Here is a 17,812-nt window from a genome sequence, read left to right on the forward strand (position 1 = left end):
TTATCACTGATCGGCGATCTACATCTGGATACTTTGTGTTTGTGGGTGGTAATCTATTTACTTGGAGAAGCAAGAAACAAAAAGTGGTGGCTCAGTCAAGTGCTAAAGCTGAGTTTCGTGGTATGTCTCATGGTATATGTGAGTTGTTGTGGTTGAAAAAATTATTGAGAGATCTTGGATTTAAACCCAAGGGTGCTATGAAACTCCATTGTGATAACAAGGCTGCTATTGAGATTGCTCATAATCTAGTGCAACATGATCGAACAAAACATGTGGAGATTGATTGACATTTCATCAAGGAAAAATTGGATGCTAGAATTATTATATTTCCGTTTATGGGATCTGAAGATCAACTCGCTGATGTACTTACTAAGGATGTGTCTAATAGTGTGTTTTCCAACTCGTTTGACAAGTTGGGCATGCGCGACATCTTTGCTCTAACTTGAGAGGAAGTGTTGCAAGTTAGATATTAGTTAAAATGTAAATAGTAGTTTGTTGTCCCACATTGATGAAGTGCATATGTAATATCAATCGTAACTCATATATATACTCCACTTTGAAGATTAATGAATATATAAAAAATTCACAAATATTATCATATATATTTTTGGTATTTACCATGTTTAGTTTAATTATATGAATGCCTACTGGGTGCGCCAAAGCTCACCGAGCACAATTAATGAATATACCCAAAAAATCCTCAAGAATTTCAGTGAAGGATTTGCCTTTTTGAAAGTTGTTGAAGGTGGTCTTGAGCATGTACTCCACATCTTCCGGGTAGACTGTGACTACGTTCCGCGGTGTGCCGAAGCGGGCCACGACGATGGCGTTGGTGGTTGATTCTGCAAGGAGGTCAGTGTACCAATCCAAGATGCGGTTGCGGTTGCTGTTGTTGTGGAAGGAAATGAAGCACCCGATGACGGGATAGCTCGGTGGACCTTGGCACGAAAACTCATAGACTCGCAGGAATCTCGAAAAAAGCACATGCAAAACATAGAGAATCATTGCAAAGAAAACAAAAAAATGTAGGATGCGTGAAGAGTGATATGAATATTCCCCATCTTAGACATGAATTCAATGAACTCAGACTAAGCAAAAAGTAGCTTCCGGCAACCGCAATGTTTTACAAGGGTTTGAATTGGTTAATTATTTATTAATTTATATAGTTTAATTTTGTTTTCTTCGGTCATGGTGTGAAATGCGCATATGTATATTCAATTATTTTACGCATCTTAATAATAAAGTGCACAAAATCCTCTCCCTCATTCGCCCTCTATAATTAAGACCAAGTGTTTGATGTACTTTTGTCCAGTGTATGAACTTATGCAAATACAAACAGATACGACATATGAACCAATATAACATATGAACAGAATTGATAGTTCATTAGCTAGTGCCAGATTTACCTCTGCTAAGGCGATATTCAATGTGACGTGTTTCTGCACATTAAAAAGAATCAACCGTCCTAGTAGAGTCTTGAGAAGAAACATTTTAGATCAATAATACAATGTTATTTAGAATTTAAAGGAATTGTTATTGGCATTCCAAAAATCTCATTCTACACTTCAAACTTTCTATATTTGGAAAGAAAAATACACTTGTGAGGAAGGTGGAATGAGATTTTTGAAGTGCCAATAACACTTCCCGAATTTAAACACATAATATTATAATATCATTTTAAAACGATAATAGCGTTTCAAGAGGCATATGCAAGCCATTTCCCTTGTGTAGAAGTTAGGAGCACAAAATATAATTTCTATATGTTTTGATTACATTGGATGGACAGATCACCAAAAGTGTTCACGTTTTGGTGCATTGAAAAATCTGATTAGCCACGTAATTAAAGGTGTCGACAAAGTGCGCACATATATTTATGTACAGCGAAAATCAGCCATGCAGGATTTATGTACAGCGAAACCAGCTGCATGCCTGCATGGCTGCATCTTGTAACCAAAACGACACCTGCCTCTCCCCAATAAGACGTGTGTTAATGTGCTCTCTCATCCTCCATGCATTAGGAATAGAAATCCTGTTTCTCTTGTAGCTGACAAAATTTTTTAAGAGCGTTGGTCTATGGATGGAGAGCCACTAAGACTATAGTGTTTTGGTTCAATATTGTATTGTTACGTTTAAATACGCACATGATAATGCGTTATTATACATAGACTTTATGTGATAGTAACATGTTTCATGTACGTCTTTTGAGCAAAATTTTGGAGTGTAACTATTAATATATCCCCTTATTAGTATGAGACTTGTTATTAGCACTTCAAAAATCTCATTCAGCACTTCAAACTTTCTATAATTAGAAAGAAAAATACACTTATGAAGAGTGTAGAATGAGATTTTTGGAGTGCTAATAACAGTTCCGATTAGTATTTATTTCATCTTTTGGAGTTAACTATTAAAATTTTGGAGTGTAACGTTAATTTTGTGTTGTAACGTGATGACTTATAGTATTGTATAGCTTACGTTTTATGACCGAGTAAAATTTGGGGTGTAACCAGGATATACTCTCCCATGACAAGACAAAACGGAATGGTGATGAGGGGTTACAACTCATGATACATCCAAGAAGAGCTCTAAGTTCATCTATTTTGAGAAGAGCAACTCGCATTACACACATGTCGGATTATTAACACATGTAGTCACAATAACAACGTACCAAATCATATAGGTTCTTCTTTTAGAGACCCTATCCATTAAAGTCCAAGATAGGTCGGGCAATTTATATGGGGCAGTGTTATTCGTATACCCCCTTTACCTCCTACATGCCTTTATTACTTTCCATCCATTGATCTTTTTATATTCATTCGATTCAATGATTGAAAATTGAGTGGGTTTGTGAGAGGTAAAAATGTGTGCAGGTAGCACCACCCTTTATATATTAATTGTTCATTTTAGAGCGAAAAAATTGTAGCAATGATCCCTTAACTCTAATCTCATTAGAGTAATGGTCCCTCAACTAAAAATTCATGACCATTGATCCCTTAACTCATCAAAATGTATAACTAGGGTCATTTTCATCAACTCTATCAGCATTTTATCAAAGTGACTTATGTTGGAATGACCAAACACAAAGATTCGGAGAAGACATAGATTCAACTTTTTTTTTTTTTTTTTTTTTTTTAATCCAGACATAGATTCAACTTAACCAATCTTGGTTTAGGTGGTAATACTCTGAAATATACCAATATGGGCATGGCGATGTGTATGATTGGGCCTAGCCCAATAGTTCGTTCACCATCATCAATTATCCTGATCAATCAATCAATCAATCAATCTACTTTCCTCCTTCAAGTCACAGAGTGTTCGACGGTGGAGATCTTCTCCGTCTCCGTTTGCCAAAACCATGTCAGTCCCCTACCCTGACCTTAGCTAGGGTTTTCCTTACATTCATGGGGGGGAAAAAAATCCCGGGAAAGAAAAATTAATGAATGAAAATTTTTAGCAAGCTCAGTTGGGTTTGTATAAGATTTATTTCTTTTGGGGGTTTTTTAAATTTGTGTTTTGCAGAGTGTTAAAAAGATTGGATTTTTAATTTGTACTTGTGCATATTTTGTTGGAAAATTAAGGTGGAAATCTGTGAATCGTCCGCCGACGCCGGATGCTGCAGAAAATCAAGAAAAAGAACCGACCCTTCAAGAGCTTATCAACATCGAGGTGTAGTGTTTTAATTTAATTTAATTTAATTTATTGTTACTGTTTTTTTTTTTTGGAACTGTGGGGTTGATTTTACTGAGCTGACTTAAGATTTTTCCGGTTTCTGGTTCGAATTTGCTGCCTGATTTTTACAGTTGATTGAGAGCGGTGAAAAGGAGAGGTTGATGGAGCTTCTGAGGGAAAGGCTGATAGAGTGTGGATGGAAGGATGAAATGAAAGCTCTTTGCAGGTATTTATGGGATCAATTCATCAGTTACACTGTATGGAGTCAGTAAACAGTAAAGTTTGATTATTTGATGAGTAATTTCGAGGTTGATGCGGGTTAGGAGAGTTGACCTCGCCAGTCTTCCCGCCCTCTTGCATCCAAGTTCGAATTCAATTCACCCTCCCTTTAGACTAGAGTAGTATAGAATATATAATCGTCTTGTCATAGTAACCTGATGGTGTGGGACGATTGGAAATCTTTTAAAATGCGCCCTTACTGGATTTGTGATGCCTCAAAAGTATGACCGTTGTTAAAAATTCAACGAACCAAGTTACGATGTTGATCAATTTAGGCAACACTTGGGAGAAGATTGATTTGAGGTCATGGTGGTATCTAGTCTACAAGACAACTGGTTTTTGCTGATTTCCACATCTTCCTCTTGGAGGTTGCGGCATGGTCCTAGGGCGATGGTTGTGTAAGCTGAATCTTGTCTTTGGGATCACAGCAACCTCGATTGTATGGGAACTGTGGGAACTAAATGGCTGACTAAGATGGCTTCGGTCATGAACTATTTGATAACGTGTACATTGAATCATCCATTACGTTTCTTTATTTCAATATCGTTCTGTGTATTTAACATAATGTTTTCGTACAGCCGACCAAGTGTTCACATATCAAGGTTGCTAATTGAGCATGTTTTAACCCATGTATATCTTTTTCATGTTAGGGCGTTTATAAAGAAAAAGGGGAGGAACAATGTTACAGTTGATGACCTTGTACATGTAATCACCCCAAAGGGCAGAGGTAACTCTTTATGTCGTTCATCATATTCTTTTGATTGTTTTAGACTCTCAATGTTGTATGAAAGGCCTTGTTTTTCTGTGGATAACTTGCACATCTAAGTTTACCAATTTTCGTATGGCATACTGTGTTTGGTGTGCGTAATGCAAAGGTAGTATTGAGAGTACAATAGTTGATGGTGTCTTTGTGGGAGCCGGTAGCATGATGGATGGTGTGGGAGGAGTTGGACGTCTCTGTAAAAATGTGCTGGTGGTGTCCGTGAGGGATTAAGGATTGTTTAGATGACGGTGTCTTTGAGCATACGTAATGAAGTCGGGTGGGCATGTGGGTCGGACTGATAGTCTTGTATTAAGTAGAATAGGTGGTTTAGGAAGCTACCAGAGCCAGGGAAGGTGGTTTTCCAGCCCTTGCGGTCATGGTGTATCTGTTTTCTTGTGGTGCTGATCATTATGGTCATCAATACCCCTTCACTCTAGGTCGAGCGAGGTATTTTTTTTGGTGTTACTAATACTACACTTATCCTCTGTAGTAAACTTGATTGATTCCTTCACAATCTTATCCTCTGTAAGTGAGACTGAGATTTACTCGGAAAAATGAAATGAAACTGAGCGTACGTATATTTACAATCAAGAAAAGTAGTCTTAGAATTAAAAGAGATTCAAGTTACCTTGATCTCGATTGACCTTGACATACTTTCATCCAATTTCATGTTAACGAGATGTTGATCCCCCGTTTGCCAGTTAGTACTGATGCAGAATGCATCTCCTAATTCTACTTGGATTAGCTTTCCTTTTATTAGTTTTCCTATTTTAGTTAAGAATTCTCCGTTGTTAAAGGATTTCTTATTAGTTAAATTGCTTTCCTAATTTTTCAAAGTTTGTCTATATAAATAGAGCAGATTGTAATCTTTTACTTTAACTTTTAATGAATGAAAATCTCCTTACTAGAACTCCCTGATTTCCTCCCCTTTCCTTTCGTCTCCTCGACCCCTAATTCGTCTCCTCGATCTTTTACTTCTTCTCGGTCCCGTCACACCCTTGTTCACCCTAATACTACCGCAGTTCTACATCAATTTGGTAATCAGAGCCTACAATTCCTTTCGTTGGCGTTTGATCCCTGCCATGGCACCCCAAACCGTGGCCAACCTTGCAGAACAATGTCATACGTTCCAAAACAAAGTCACGGACGATATCGCGGGCATAGAAACCCAACTCGCTAAACTCAGCACTGACCTCAAAGAAGAGTTGGTACAGGCTCACGCCCATCGTTCAACGACGGACCTTGCCATCACTAAACTTCAAAACTCCGTTCAGTTACTTATCAACCACTTTCGGGTTGAAAACGCTGCAACTTCGTCTTCCTCCACAGTGATCCCAAGCTCGTCTACGCCACCACCAACAAGTGGCCTTTTGCCCACTCCACCGATGGATCCTAAATTAAAGGCAGTGTCCTACGGAAGGCCGCTTAGCTCCACTGGGTCTTTGCCGCCACTCCATTATACTCAACACACAATAGGTCCTCCTCTAGTGACTCCTCAGGCTCTAAACCTCCCACCCGCTCCACATGATCAGTACCCTCCTCCCCCTCGACAGTTTGACAACGAGATCATCCGCCACATCAAACCTATCGCTCCTACTTTTGATGGTCGTGGGGATCCTACGATGTTTCTTGATTGGATCCAAGCCCTGGAAGATTATTTTGCTTGGTATGATTTGACGGATGCTTATAAACTACGCATTGGAAAGATGACATTACAGGGAGCCGCTAGACAATATTGGAATTCCGTGGAGGAGCAACTATACCAACTGGGACAACAGCCTGTGACTCTTTGGGACGAGATGAAATTGAAGCTTCGCGAACAATATCTTCCTACATTTTATCGCCATCAATTGTATGATCAGTTATGGACCCTTTCACAAGGAAGTTATACCGTTACAGAATTCCACGCTCGTTTTATTGAACACAAAATACGTGCGGGGCTTCGTGAAGAACCCGACATCACCATGTCTCGTTTTATTCATGGTCTTCGTGACGATATCAAGCGTGAAGTCCGTCGGTTCCGTCCGTATACTTTGGAAGATGCATATTGCCATGCATTGGAAGCTGAAACCTTTTTGCGGCCACAACGTAGGTACACCGGGACTCCCGGGTATCCTTCCACTTCTGCTCCAAACCGCAGCAATCCAAGCTCCAAATATGGCATCACTGGTCCACCTGCTCCCACGGTACCTACCACAGAGAAGGGACCAGCCCTATCCACGGCTACTCACCTTGAATGCTATCGTTGCCATGCTAAGGGCCACATCGCCTCCCGTTGCCCCCACAGAACTTTAAATATTGGCTCCAACACTGAGGACCCTCGTGTGGACGAATATGTGGAGCCCCTTGAACCTATTTATGATCCCGACCTTGATAATTGTTGTGAGGAAGAAGCATTGCAACAACTGAGTGTTATGCGTTGTATTTATTCAGCATCTACACCTCCACCTCCTGATTCATGGAAACGCACAAGTATCTTCCAGACTTATGTCCCTTGCGGTACCACTCGATGCCAACTAGTTATTGATGGGGGAAGTACGCTGAATGTTATTTCTAAAGCTGCCGTCGATCGTCTTCACCTTCAGGCCGAACCACATCCCCATCCTTTTCAAGTCGGCTGGGTAGATAAAACTAGGTTACCTGTTACTGAAAGATGTCTTGTTCCTCTTCAATTGGGTCCCTGTCACGAGAAACTTTATTGTGATATCCTACCTATGAGTGTTGCACATGTGCTACTAGGTCGGCCTTGGCTTTATGATCGTAACGTCAAAAGTTGCGGCCGAGAGAACACCTATACTTTCCAACATGAAGGGAAAAACATAACACTCAAGCCTTCCAACCCAGCCATCAAACCAATTAAGGAGGTTCAACCGACACTGCCCTTAAACGGGAAGGCTTCGGAGCCTCGTTTAAGTATCTTATCACCGGTAGATTTTACACATGAACTACAAGACACGGGTGTGGTCTTTGCTCTCTTGCTTAAACCGGTCTCTAAATGTACCCCCACTCCAGTTGCCGAACCCATACGGCAGCTACTCACGGAATTCTCTGATGTTATACCTGAGGACTTACCAGATGAACTACCTCCAGCACGAGAGATTCAGCATGCCATCGACCTTGTTCCTGGTTCACAACTTCCTAACCTTCCCCATTATCGTATGAACCCACCTGAGCGAGCGGAATTAAATCGACAAATCCAGGGGTTGCTGGCTAAGGGTTTTATTCGTCATAGTTTAAGTCCTTGTGCTGTTCCAGTTCTCCTTACACCAAAAAAAGATGGCTCCTGGCGAATGTGTGTGGATAGTCGCGCCATAAATAAAATTACAGTTAAGTATCGTTTCCCAATACCGCGACTTGAGGATATGTTGGATGATTTGGCTGGTTCCCAATGGTTTTCTAAGATAGATCTTCGCAGTGGTTACCATCAAATCCGAATTCGTGAAGGAGATGAGTGGAAAACCGCGTTTAAAACCCCTGATGGTTTATATGAGTGGCTTGTTATGCCCTTTGGCATGTCCAATGCACCTAGCACGTTTATGAGGGTGATGACTCATGTGTTACGGCCCTATATTGGCAAATTTCTGGTGGTTTATTTTGATGACATCCTTGTATACAGCCACTCTCGAGAAGAACATCTCACACATCTTCACTCGCTATTCTTTACATTACGAGCGGAAAAACTGTATGCTAACTTACCCAAATGTTCGTTTCTTCAACCGCAAGTTCTATTTTTGGGGTTCAATATTTCTGCAGCTGGGGTTAGCACCGATCCCACTAAAGTGGAGGCTATTACTCGTTGGCCAACACCTACGACATTAACAGAGGCACGCAGCTTTCATGGTCTCGCCTCTTTTTATCGCCGATTTATTCCCGGGTTCAGTACTATTATGGCACCAATAACTAATTGCATGAAACAAGGAGCGTTTCTTTGGACCCCTGCAGCTGCCACGGCCTTTACAATTTTGAAGCAAAAGATGAGTCAAGCACCTGTTCTTCGACATCCTGATTTGACTAAAGTCTTTGAAGTGGCATGCGACGCTTCCGGAGTCGGAATTGGTGGCGTGCTTAGCCAAGAAGGACATCCAGTAGCCTACTTTAGTGAGAAACTTAATGCAGCAAAGCAACGTTATTCTACTTATGACAAGGAGTTTTATGCTGTGGTACAGGCCCTTCGGTATTGGCAATATTACCTATTGCCAAACGAATTTGTGCTATATTCCGATCATCAAGCTTTGAAATATCTCCACTCTCAACGCACCATCAGCAGTCGACATGTCAAGTGGTCCGAATATCTACAGATCTTTACGTTTGTTTTGCGACACCGTCCCGGCATTGACAATAAGGCAGCTGATGCCCTTAGTCGCGTGGCTACTATTTTGCACATAATGACAGTTGAGGTCACTGGGTTTGATCGTATTAAGACCGAGTATTCGTCGTGTCCAGATTTTGGAATTATTTTCCATGAAGTTTCCAACGGTAACCGTCGTGAGTATGTGGACTTTATTACAAGGGATGGGTTCTTGTTTCGGAAAACCCAATTATGCATTCCTCGTACTTCTCTTCGTGAATTCCTTATTTGGGAACTACATGGTGGTGGTTTGGCTGGCCATTTTGGTAAAGATAAAACCATTGCCTTGATGGAAGATCGTTTCTATTGGCCGTCGTTAAAACGTGATGTTGCTCGGCTCCTCTCCCAATGCCGCACATGCCAGCTAGCTAAAGCTCGCAAACGTAACACAGGTCTGTATACTCCTCTACCAATCCCTCATGCTCCTTGGAAGGATATTAGTATGGATTTTGTGCTTGGTTTACCTAAGACTAGTCGCGGCCATGACTCTATCTTTGTCGTAGTTGATCGCTTTTCTAAAATGGCGCATTTTCTACCTTGTGCCAAAAATACCGATGCTTCTCATGTGGCCAAAATATTTTTTAAGGAAGTAGTTCGTTTGCATGGCCTCCCTGTCACTATTGTTTCTGATCGTGATGTCAAATTTGTTAGTTATTTTTGGAAAACCTTGTGGAAGCTTTTCGGGACTACTTTGAAGTTTTCCTCCGCTTTCCATCCCCAAACGGATGGACAAACGGAGGTGGTTAATCGCAGTCTTGGAAATTTACTTCGCTGTTTAGTTGGGGATAAGCCTGGTACTTGGGATCTCTTGTTGCCTGTGGCTGAGTTTGCTTATAACAACTCAGTTAATCGAAGCACCGGTAAAAGTCCTTTTGAGGTTGTTCACGGGTTTTCTCCCCGATCACCTGTGGATTTAGTTGCTCTTCCTATGGCTGCCCGCGCCTCCGACTCTGCTACGTCGTTTGCTGAACATATTAGTCAACTGCATGATGACGTCCGTCGGCAAATAGCCATGCACACCGACAGTTATCAACTGGCCGCCAATGCTCATCGTCGTCACCAGGAGTTTCAGCACGGGGATTTTGTTATGGTGCGGATCTGTCCTAAGCGTTTTCCTAAGCAATCTTTTAAAAAGCTTCATGCTCGTTCGATGGGTCCTTATCGTGTCCTTAGGAAGCTTGGGTCCAATGCTTATTTGATTGAGTTACCTGCCACGATGCAGATCAGTCCCATTTTTAATGTCTCTGATTTATCTCCTTATCGGGGATCCTTTTCTCCACCTCTGTCGATGGATGTTGCTCAGAGTTCCATTCCTCCTATGGCACCACGACTTCCGTCCACTATTTCTGCCCCTACAGAGCAGATTGCTGACGTTTTGGATCATGAAGTTGTGACTTCGTCTACTGGAGGATCGACCCGTTATCTGGTTCGTTGGATGGGAAAGCCTGCTACTAAGGATACTTGGATTACAGAAGCTGAATTTCGCGAGTTGGATTCCAGTCTTTTGCACCATTATCAGGATGCTCTTCAGGATCTTGATTTGGCAGCATCCCGTCCTCCTATCATCCATACTTACAAACGTCGTCGTTGTCCTTAATGTTGGCTTACTCGCCTGTGTCGAGTTCTTTTCAGTAGGGGAGAATGATGCAGAATGCATCTCCTAATTCTACTTGGATTAGCTTTCCTTTTATTAGTTTTCCTATTTTAGTTAAGAATTCTCCGTTGTTAAAGGATTTCTTATTAGTTAAATTGCTTTCCTAATTTTTCAAAGTTTGTCTCTATAAATAGAGCAGATTGTAATCTTTTACTTTAACTTTTAATGAATGAAAATCTCCTTACTAGAACTCCCTGATTTCCTCCCCTTTCCTTTCGTCTCCTCGACCCCTAATTCGTCTCCTCGATCTTTTACTTCTTCTCGGTCCCGTCACACCCTTGTTCACCCTAATACTACCGCAGTTCTACATCAAGTACTCACTTCTTTGTGTCTTCGAATTAGTTGATCTCACTGTTTAAATTTGCTATACGCAGCCTCCGTCCCCGATTCTGTGAAGGCGGAACTTTTGCAGAGAATTCGGACATTTCTCATGTCAGCAGCTATTTGATGCACCGTGTGGTTCCTGGTTGTGACAATATGATGATGATGATGATGATGATGATGTTGTTCTTGTTCTTGTTCTTGTTCTTGTTGATGATGATGATGATGATGACGATGATGGTGATGATGATGATGATGGTGATGATGATGATGTTGTTGGTGATGATGAAGCAGCTTTTGCTGAATGAAACTCCACTAGTGAACAGCTTGGAGGGTGGAGGGAGGCAACTGTTTTTTTTTAATTTTTAATGGGATTAAAGCGAACGCATGAGAATTGTATCATTTCTGTAAAGATTCTGCAATCTTTTATGTCAGTGATGGAGGAGAGAATGATCCGGATGTGTGGCGCGCTGCAAGTAGCTTTATGGATACTAAATAAATGCTTTGGTACCGGAAATGGGAACGCTTATTAGCAATTTAAAAATCTTATTTTACACTGTAATTTTCTTCCTAATTATAGAAAGTTTGAAGTTTGAAATGAAATTTTTGGAGTGTCAATAACAATTTCTTCAAAAATTAGTTAGTATACATTTTGCATTTGTGCATGTGGAAAGACTAATTTAGTATCAAATTTTTTAGTTCATGTATTTGAAATTAGGATTTGGAATGATTTTTCTTCATCACGTACCCTTTCATGGTAGTAAAGAACCCAAAAAACACCTTATGTTTGATGAATTTCAGCCAGAATAAAATTAATAGCACATCCACTTCGTACTGCGATCTAGTGATATTTTTTTTCATTTGTAAGTGAGAGGTTTTAAGATTCGATTATCGTAAAAGTAATTTGAATTATATTATTATTAGTCCATTATGAGACCAAACTTACCCCACCCTTAAGAGTAGTTAATACAGCGACAACGTCACAGCAGAGTCGTTTCGCTTTTACATCGACCTGACTTTGTGTTTTTCATCATTATCAAAGCTTTCAAATGTTGTACAACTTAAAACAAGCAGCTTCACGAGACACGTTCGCTTATTCAGCAGCGCTCACTCACAGTAACACTGTATAACTGTTACCATACAACTCCAGACGATAAAGAAAAAAGGAAAGAAAAATGAAAAACCAGATTTAACCCCTAAGCTTGCGCTCCATGGAAAATCTGTTGAAAGCACACAAGCTGGAATGCACCATAAAAACCTACTACATCAGCATATTGCTGCCAACATTTAGCTTATGCTGCAGAGCCCGCTTGTTCGCATAGGTCCAATAGATTCAGGGTCTGCAAAATAATCAAAACTCATCAAATGGGTTTACATGAAATCACTACAATTAAACCGAACGGAGTAGAAAATGCAACCAATGGCTTAGCTGCCATGCATACCTCAGGAACTGACAGCTCAAGACGGAACTTGGGACCATCATAGTGGTGCAAGACAGGCCTGAAGGAATCTTCTTCCAAAGCCTTGCAGATTTTTCTCACACGGATCCTTACCTAATAATCGAGTATAACAGAAGGAGAGTCTCCATCAAAAAATTGGATACGTGCAAAATATTGAAAGACCAGAACTTTCAACTTTATCATTTCAAATTTACCTGAGCAGGAAACCTAGATTCGCCTTTACACTTCTTGTCTTCCCAAGCAGTTGGATCAATGTTTGAACCACCAAAGCTCGCTGCCTGCACAAAACCAATTGAAAGAGGAAACAATAAGCTAATATCATAATGACCTATCGTAGTCCACGTCTGTATACTTCCTATACAGCAAAGAATATTGCAGTCAAGTCAAAACATATGAATATAATATGCTTAGTTTGAGAACAAACCTCGAAAATGCCATGCAGCTGGTGTGTTGTATAATTGTAGAGAAACAATGGCAACCCTGGTGTTATTGCCCGAACAGAATCTCTATACCTTGGAGGTAAACCTACCATATAGATATAATGATTGATACACATGAGAATCACTTGGAGTGTCAAAAAAAGGAATAAAAAAATATATAATTCAAAAGCATAATCTGCATTTGTTAACTCAGGAATTAAGTTGCACGGCTAGAGGTATACATACTAAAATCACAACACTATTCCGTCCAATGTATCATACTCCTACTTATAATTTTTATGAGTGCAGATCCCTATGGATATTCGTACTCATAATAAGCACCGGTCCAAACTCAAGGACCCTTTATATGAACTAGTATCTCAGTAAAGATGCATCATGCAGGGAATGCCAGGTAAATGTCAGCCATTTAAACCCGGACCTTCACTTGTAGACAGCAATTTAAGCTTAAAAAAGTGTAAAACGCTAAAACAGACTTTGAAGGGAGCTGAGAATTAGTCAAACTTACCAAATAGTTGTCGCTTCAAATCTTCCTGCATTGTGTCATTGTTACATACAAAGATGTAACCTCCAAGCACCTCATTTCTTGGGAGTGTCTCAGTAGCCGGCAAGGTCTTGAACCTTTTCTCAACTGTATTTGCAGATTCGTTGTTGTTATTGTTGCTGTTGTTGATTTCTTTGTTGTTATACTTGTTACCAGTCATGTTTCCCGCAATGCTTGCATTGTTCTTCTGGTAAACTGCATTCATGTTGTACATACCATTCCTGAAGGAACTTTTGCACATATTCTCATTTACTTTAGAATCCAAGCTCAGCATGTTAAAGTATTGGCTTTCAAACTTGTTATCTTCCTGGAATCCAAATTTATCCCTCGCCCTTTGTTCAACTGGGCCCTTTGAAAGATCAAGGTTATTCATACGCTCGCCCTTTACCCTTGTCTGCTCAGCCAATTTTGAAGCGGCCATTAACCATTTGTTATCTTCTGCAACTTTTGACTGCCCTCGAAGCTCATCACCCAACTGCCAAAAGCTGCTCAAGCTCTCCATCTTGCAAACTCTACCCAGATCGACAGGTCCTGTAAAACAGACGAGAAAAAGATATTAATTGAGAAACTGGAAAGCTAAAAGATCGGGTTGAGAACAGAAAACCGGTTAAACTCAAAACGTTAAAACATATAGAAATACGTATAATAAGGAAATGCTTATCTAAACAAATTGCACAAAGGCAGTAATAACCATCCAAATGCCAAAAGGAACTTTGGTTAAACACCATTGATGGCTGATTCCACAAATTAAGCAAGGATAAGTACACAAAGTTCACAATTGGGTCGCAGCCATATACAGAATATAACCCTATACAAGTCTCTGAATCTGAATCTGCATAACCACAGAATTGGAAAGACTGCACACATTTAACACCACATCGACCCGAAGTTCAGTTTTCTCCAATGAAAATAATTTTATGAAAGAACATTTATTCATGCCTTGTATATTAGGAAAATAAAGTCTTTCCAACAGCTAAGTTCAGAATTTACCCGAATCAGGATAGTTTTAAAAATGGAATGCATTAAAATATTAAATCCTAAAATCACATAAAATTTGGTTTCCTATGTATTACTCATTGGGTTTGCACAAACACAGATCCACTACAATATGGGATGGGAATCCATTTCTCAGCATTTTTTCCAAAATTGAAACACAATTCTTCTCAAAATTTGAAGAAAAATAAACAAAAAGCTCGAAAATGAAGCTTTTCGAATTTTGCTCTACAGACATCCACGAGAAAAAATTAAGCTATAATAAGAACCCAGAAAACTGAGGTAGTTAAACTATTTTCCAGCTAAAAAGTCAACCAAATTACAGAAAAATAAATAAAATTATTCCAAAGCGTGAAAAAACTGAACTAATCAGCTAACAAAACACAAAAATTCCTAAAATCAACCTATAAACACCAAAATCAAAATCAAAGATCCAGACGCGCATTTGAGATTAAAAGCAAGAAAAATAGCAAAACAAAAGAAATTGAGGAGTACCAGATGCAATTAGCCAAATGTAGCAAGTAATTACCAATTAAACAGAGAGATTAAGCAAATAAAATCTTCCATTATTAGGTTTAAAGAGGAAATGGAGGCTGGCTGGATTGAGAGTGATTTTTCAACTGGTTAGAAGAACCCTAGATTTGGGGATCAGAGGGAAGGCCTTACCTTTTTATCTTTGCCCTGTGAAGCAGGAAACGCGACAGAGGAGGAAGGCAGCTAGATTTTTACCGTTATATATATGTTTCAGGTTACCGAAAGTGCCCTTGGGTGTTTTCTTAATTACATTTCTTGCCAATTGGGATTTTGAATCTACACGAGTCGTGAGCGTCACGATTCATGGGATGTATCGGTTACGTGGAAAGGTTCACATGATTTTTCAAGCTAAAATTACATTTGCATAACATGAAAAAAATGTTAGTATCAATTACTTTATTAAAAATATAACAAAAAAATCAACCGGTTATTTTATCACAACAGTCTACTCTTCTAGAGGTCGGAAAAATTCATATAGGTTTTCAAATTTTCAACCTCACCATCATGTTATTCAGCGCACGAAACGAAACGCAAATACTTATTCACTAAATGGAGAAATAATAGCTTGTAGATACTTGAAGTACAATTATAAGATAGTTAACATATGTGATAAGAGATACATGGATGATGAATTACGACTCTAATATGTGAGTTTAACTCTATAATGTTAAAAAACTAGATGGTTAGAGTATAAAAGGCGCAGTAGTGAATAATGTGACAATCATGTCTAAACGAATTGCAACATGTACTGGCAACACTACATTATTAGGATAAAATGTTACTTAAATTTGATCGATTGTAAAGTTTTTATTCAATATGTGAATTTGCGGAGCTTTTTGAAGTTTTTGGTTCACGTTTTCGGTCAAATTATCAACTAGCTTTTCTCGTAACGATATTTCTCATCCTAAGATCGATAGTAATATAAAGTTCAAAACTCGTATGCTCAAAATATCATCAAACTGTTAACCTAGTGGTACTTCTCGCGCATATATATATGAAAGAGGTTGGAAATTAAAATCAGTAACCCTTAAAATGAGTGAAGCACACAAGTCGGCCGGTATGCTGGACAAATGGCATGTGATGAGTCCAATGAGGCAAAAAAGTGACAAAAGCAGGCGGGGTCAGTGCAGGGCCGTCGTCCTTTGTCGGCACCTCCCTGCTTCCACTTTCACGTCTTTTAAGTACTTAAAAGGAAACATGCTCGTCCAATTTCGAAATTAGATTTCTTCTTTTTGTAGATTGTGGAATTCTTTAATTATATTTGTTCATTATATATTGTATAATTCGAAATTATTGTAATTTTTTTATTATTTAAAATTGAAAATAAATAATATTTTATAAAAACTGACCATACGATGTATAATAAACGAATGTGATTAGAGAATCTCCGGAATCCTCACAAAGAAGATCCGGCGAGAATCCTCTCTCATTTAGATTCTACCACTTTTTGCAATATTCTGGTTCTATGTGTCGGCAAATACCCATGTCACGTTCTACGACTATAATTATGAATCTGTCCCTTAAATAGTTAAGTGTGTTTGTTATCACATACCAAGTTTTATGTTTAAATCTCTCGCCTTTGATACTGCTTGTACCCAGACAAAAAAAAAAAAAAATTAACCACGTGCTCGTAGACCTTAACCATGAACAATCCCCCGTTGTCTGTTGAGCTGCAGACCAAGCTTGCTTAAATATCATAAACTTGTAAGTTGTAACAATCTTTTATATAATGTCTCATAGTTGGTGGGGTTGGTTGCCATGTAACGCGTGAGTATTGTCAAATATTAAGAGTATTTGTCATTGCACATGCTATTTGTGCTACCATCGCTCCTCAATATTGCTTGTAAAAAATAAAAATAATGAAAAAGGCTTAAAAACTTTAAGTTTTAACGATAAGGATAAAATAAAAGGTAAAGTAAATAGTACCATGATTGACTTTTTAGTATAAAAATGTGGTTTTTCGTTAAAGTAAACAGTACCGAAAGTTTTTCGTTAAAATTCTCTAGAAAAAAAAAAAACCGAAATCAACATTAGATATTATTAAGTCATGCTCACCCAAATCTCTCATGTTTTGGGCCTTTTCTTGGTTCACGAGCGTTGTAAGGGACCGGCCCATCAAATGGTTGATTTTGGGCTGAAGTTCATAATGAACTTGGATTCTGATTGCCCTTTTTGCACTGACGTCAAGAGACGGGAATGCAAATAGAAAACATTGCCTGGGAAAGCCTCACGGTCTGGCGGTCGTTGAAACTTAAAGCTTGTTTAGAAATGCTTTTAAAATGTTTGAAATTGTTTTTGATAAAAATAGGTCGGAACCCATCCTTAATAAAAATACAAGAAAATTTTAAAGACAAGAACCCTATCGTTGCCTATGTTCATATATATCTCCATCCTTCTAATTTATCAAGGGAATTATTATTATCACTCCAAAAATCTTATTCTACACTCCTAATAAGTGTATTTTTCTTTCTAATTATAGAAAGTTTAGAGTACTAAATGAGATTTGTGAAGTGTTAATAACAATTCTCTTTATCAATCCCCTTAATAAAATTGCAAGTAAAAATATATATATATATATATATATATAAATAAATAAATAAAAACATATTGTAGTCATAACTTTTAACACGTGGAGCTAAAAAAATATAAAAAAAATGTAAAGAGGTTCAAACCTTTCCGACCGGGCCGTGACACGCAGTCCGGTCCGATTCTCCCTCGCTCAAAAAAGGAGTGGACTCACTTCACTCTACTCCTCTCCTTAAACCCTACTCTCCGTACGGAACACGCAAAAACCCTAGCAAATTTCCATTGCC

General features: G+C 39.0%; 2 protein-coding genes across 3 annotated transcripts; one reads left to right on the forward strand and one right to left on the reverse strand.

The window, feature by feature from the left end:
• The first annotated feature begins 3,241 nt into the window (after positions 1–3,241).
• On the forward strand, positions 3,242–11,492 carry LOC137707831 (transcription and mRNA export factor ENY2-like). Its single transcript, XM_068446755.1, has 5 exons — positions 3,242–3,354; positions 3,576–3,663; positions 3,798–3,892; positions 4,596–4,672; positions 11,085–11,492. Coding segments are annotated over exons 1-5 (336 nt in total). The 5' UTR covers positions 3,242–3,352; the 3' UTR covers positions 11,159–11,492.
• Positions 11,493–12,025: 533 nt separating this feature from the next.
• On the reverse strand, positions 12,026–15,171 carry LOC137707829 (B2 protein-like). 2 transcript variants are annotated; one of them, XM_068446753.1, is made up of 6 exons: positions 15,132–15,171; positions 13,437–14,003; positions 12,916–13,016; positions 12,686–12,769; positions 12,474–12,584; positions 12,026–12,371 (listed from the first exon to the last, which is right to left on the reverse strand). In XM_068446753.1, exons 2-6 carry the CDS (start codon positions 13,972–13,974, stop codon positions 12,324–12,326), a joined length of 882 nt encoding a protein of 293 aa, XP_068302854.1. In that variant the 5' UTR covers positions 13,975–14,003; positions 15,132–15,171; the 3' UTR covers positions 12,026–12,323. The 2 variants fall into 2 exon arrangements, with proteins under 2 accessions (XP_068302854.1, XP_068302855.1); XM_068446754.1 differs by lacking the exon at positions 15,132–15,171 and adding an exon at positions 14,995–15,094.
• Between the last annotated feature and the right edge of the window lie 2,641 nt (positions 15,172–17,812).

Source organism: Pyrus communis, chromosome 11 (genome assembly GCF_963583255.1).
Source record: "Pyrus communis chromosome 11, drPyrComm1.1, whole genome shotgun sequence".
Classification (NCBI taxonomy): domain Eukaryota; kingdom Viridiplantae; phylum Streptophyta; class Magnoliopsida; order Rosales; family Rosaceae; genus Pyrus; species Pyrus communis.

Coding starts and splice junctions, on each gene's coding strand:
- LOC137707831 (XM_068446755.1), top strand. Junction 3,893..4,595: donor GAAATGAAAGCTCTTTGCAG/GTATTTATGGGA, acceptor TTTTCATGTTAG/GGCGTTTATAAAGAAAAAGG. Junction 4,673..11,084: donor AATCACCCCAAAGGGCAGAG/GTAACTCTTTAT, acceptor TGCTATACGCAG/CCTCCGTCCCCGATTCTGTG.
- LOC137707829 (XM_068446753.1), bottom strand. CDS start 13,974: ATGGAGAGCTTGAGCAGCTTTTGGCAGTTGGGTGATGAGCTTCGAGGG. Junction 12,770..12,915: donor AGCTGCATGGCATTTTCGAG/GTTTGTTCTCAA, acceptor GGTTTTGTGCAG/GCAGCGAGCTTTGGTGGTTC. Junction 12,585..12,685: donor AATCTAGGTTTCCTGCTCAG/GTAAATTTGAAA, acceptor CTCGATTATTAG/GTAAGGATCCGTGTGAGAAA.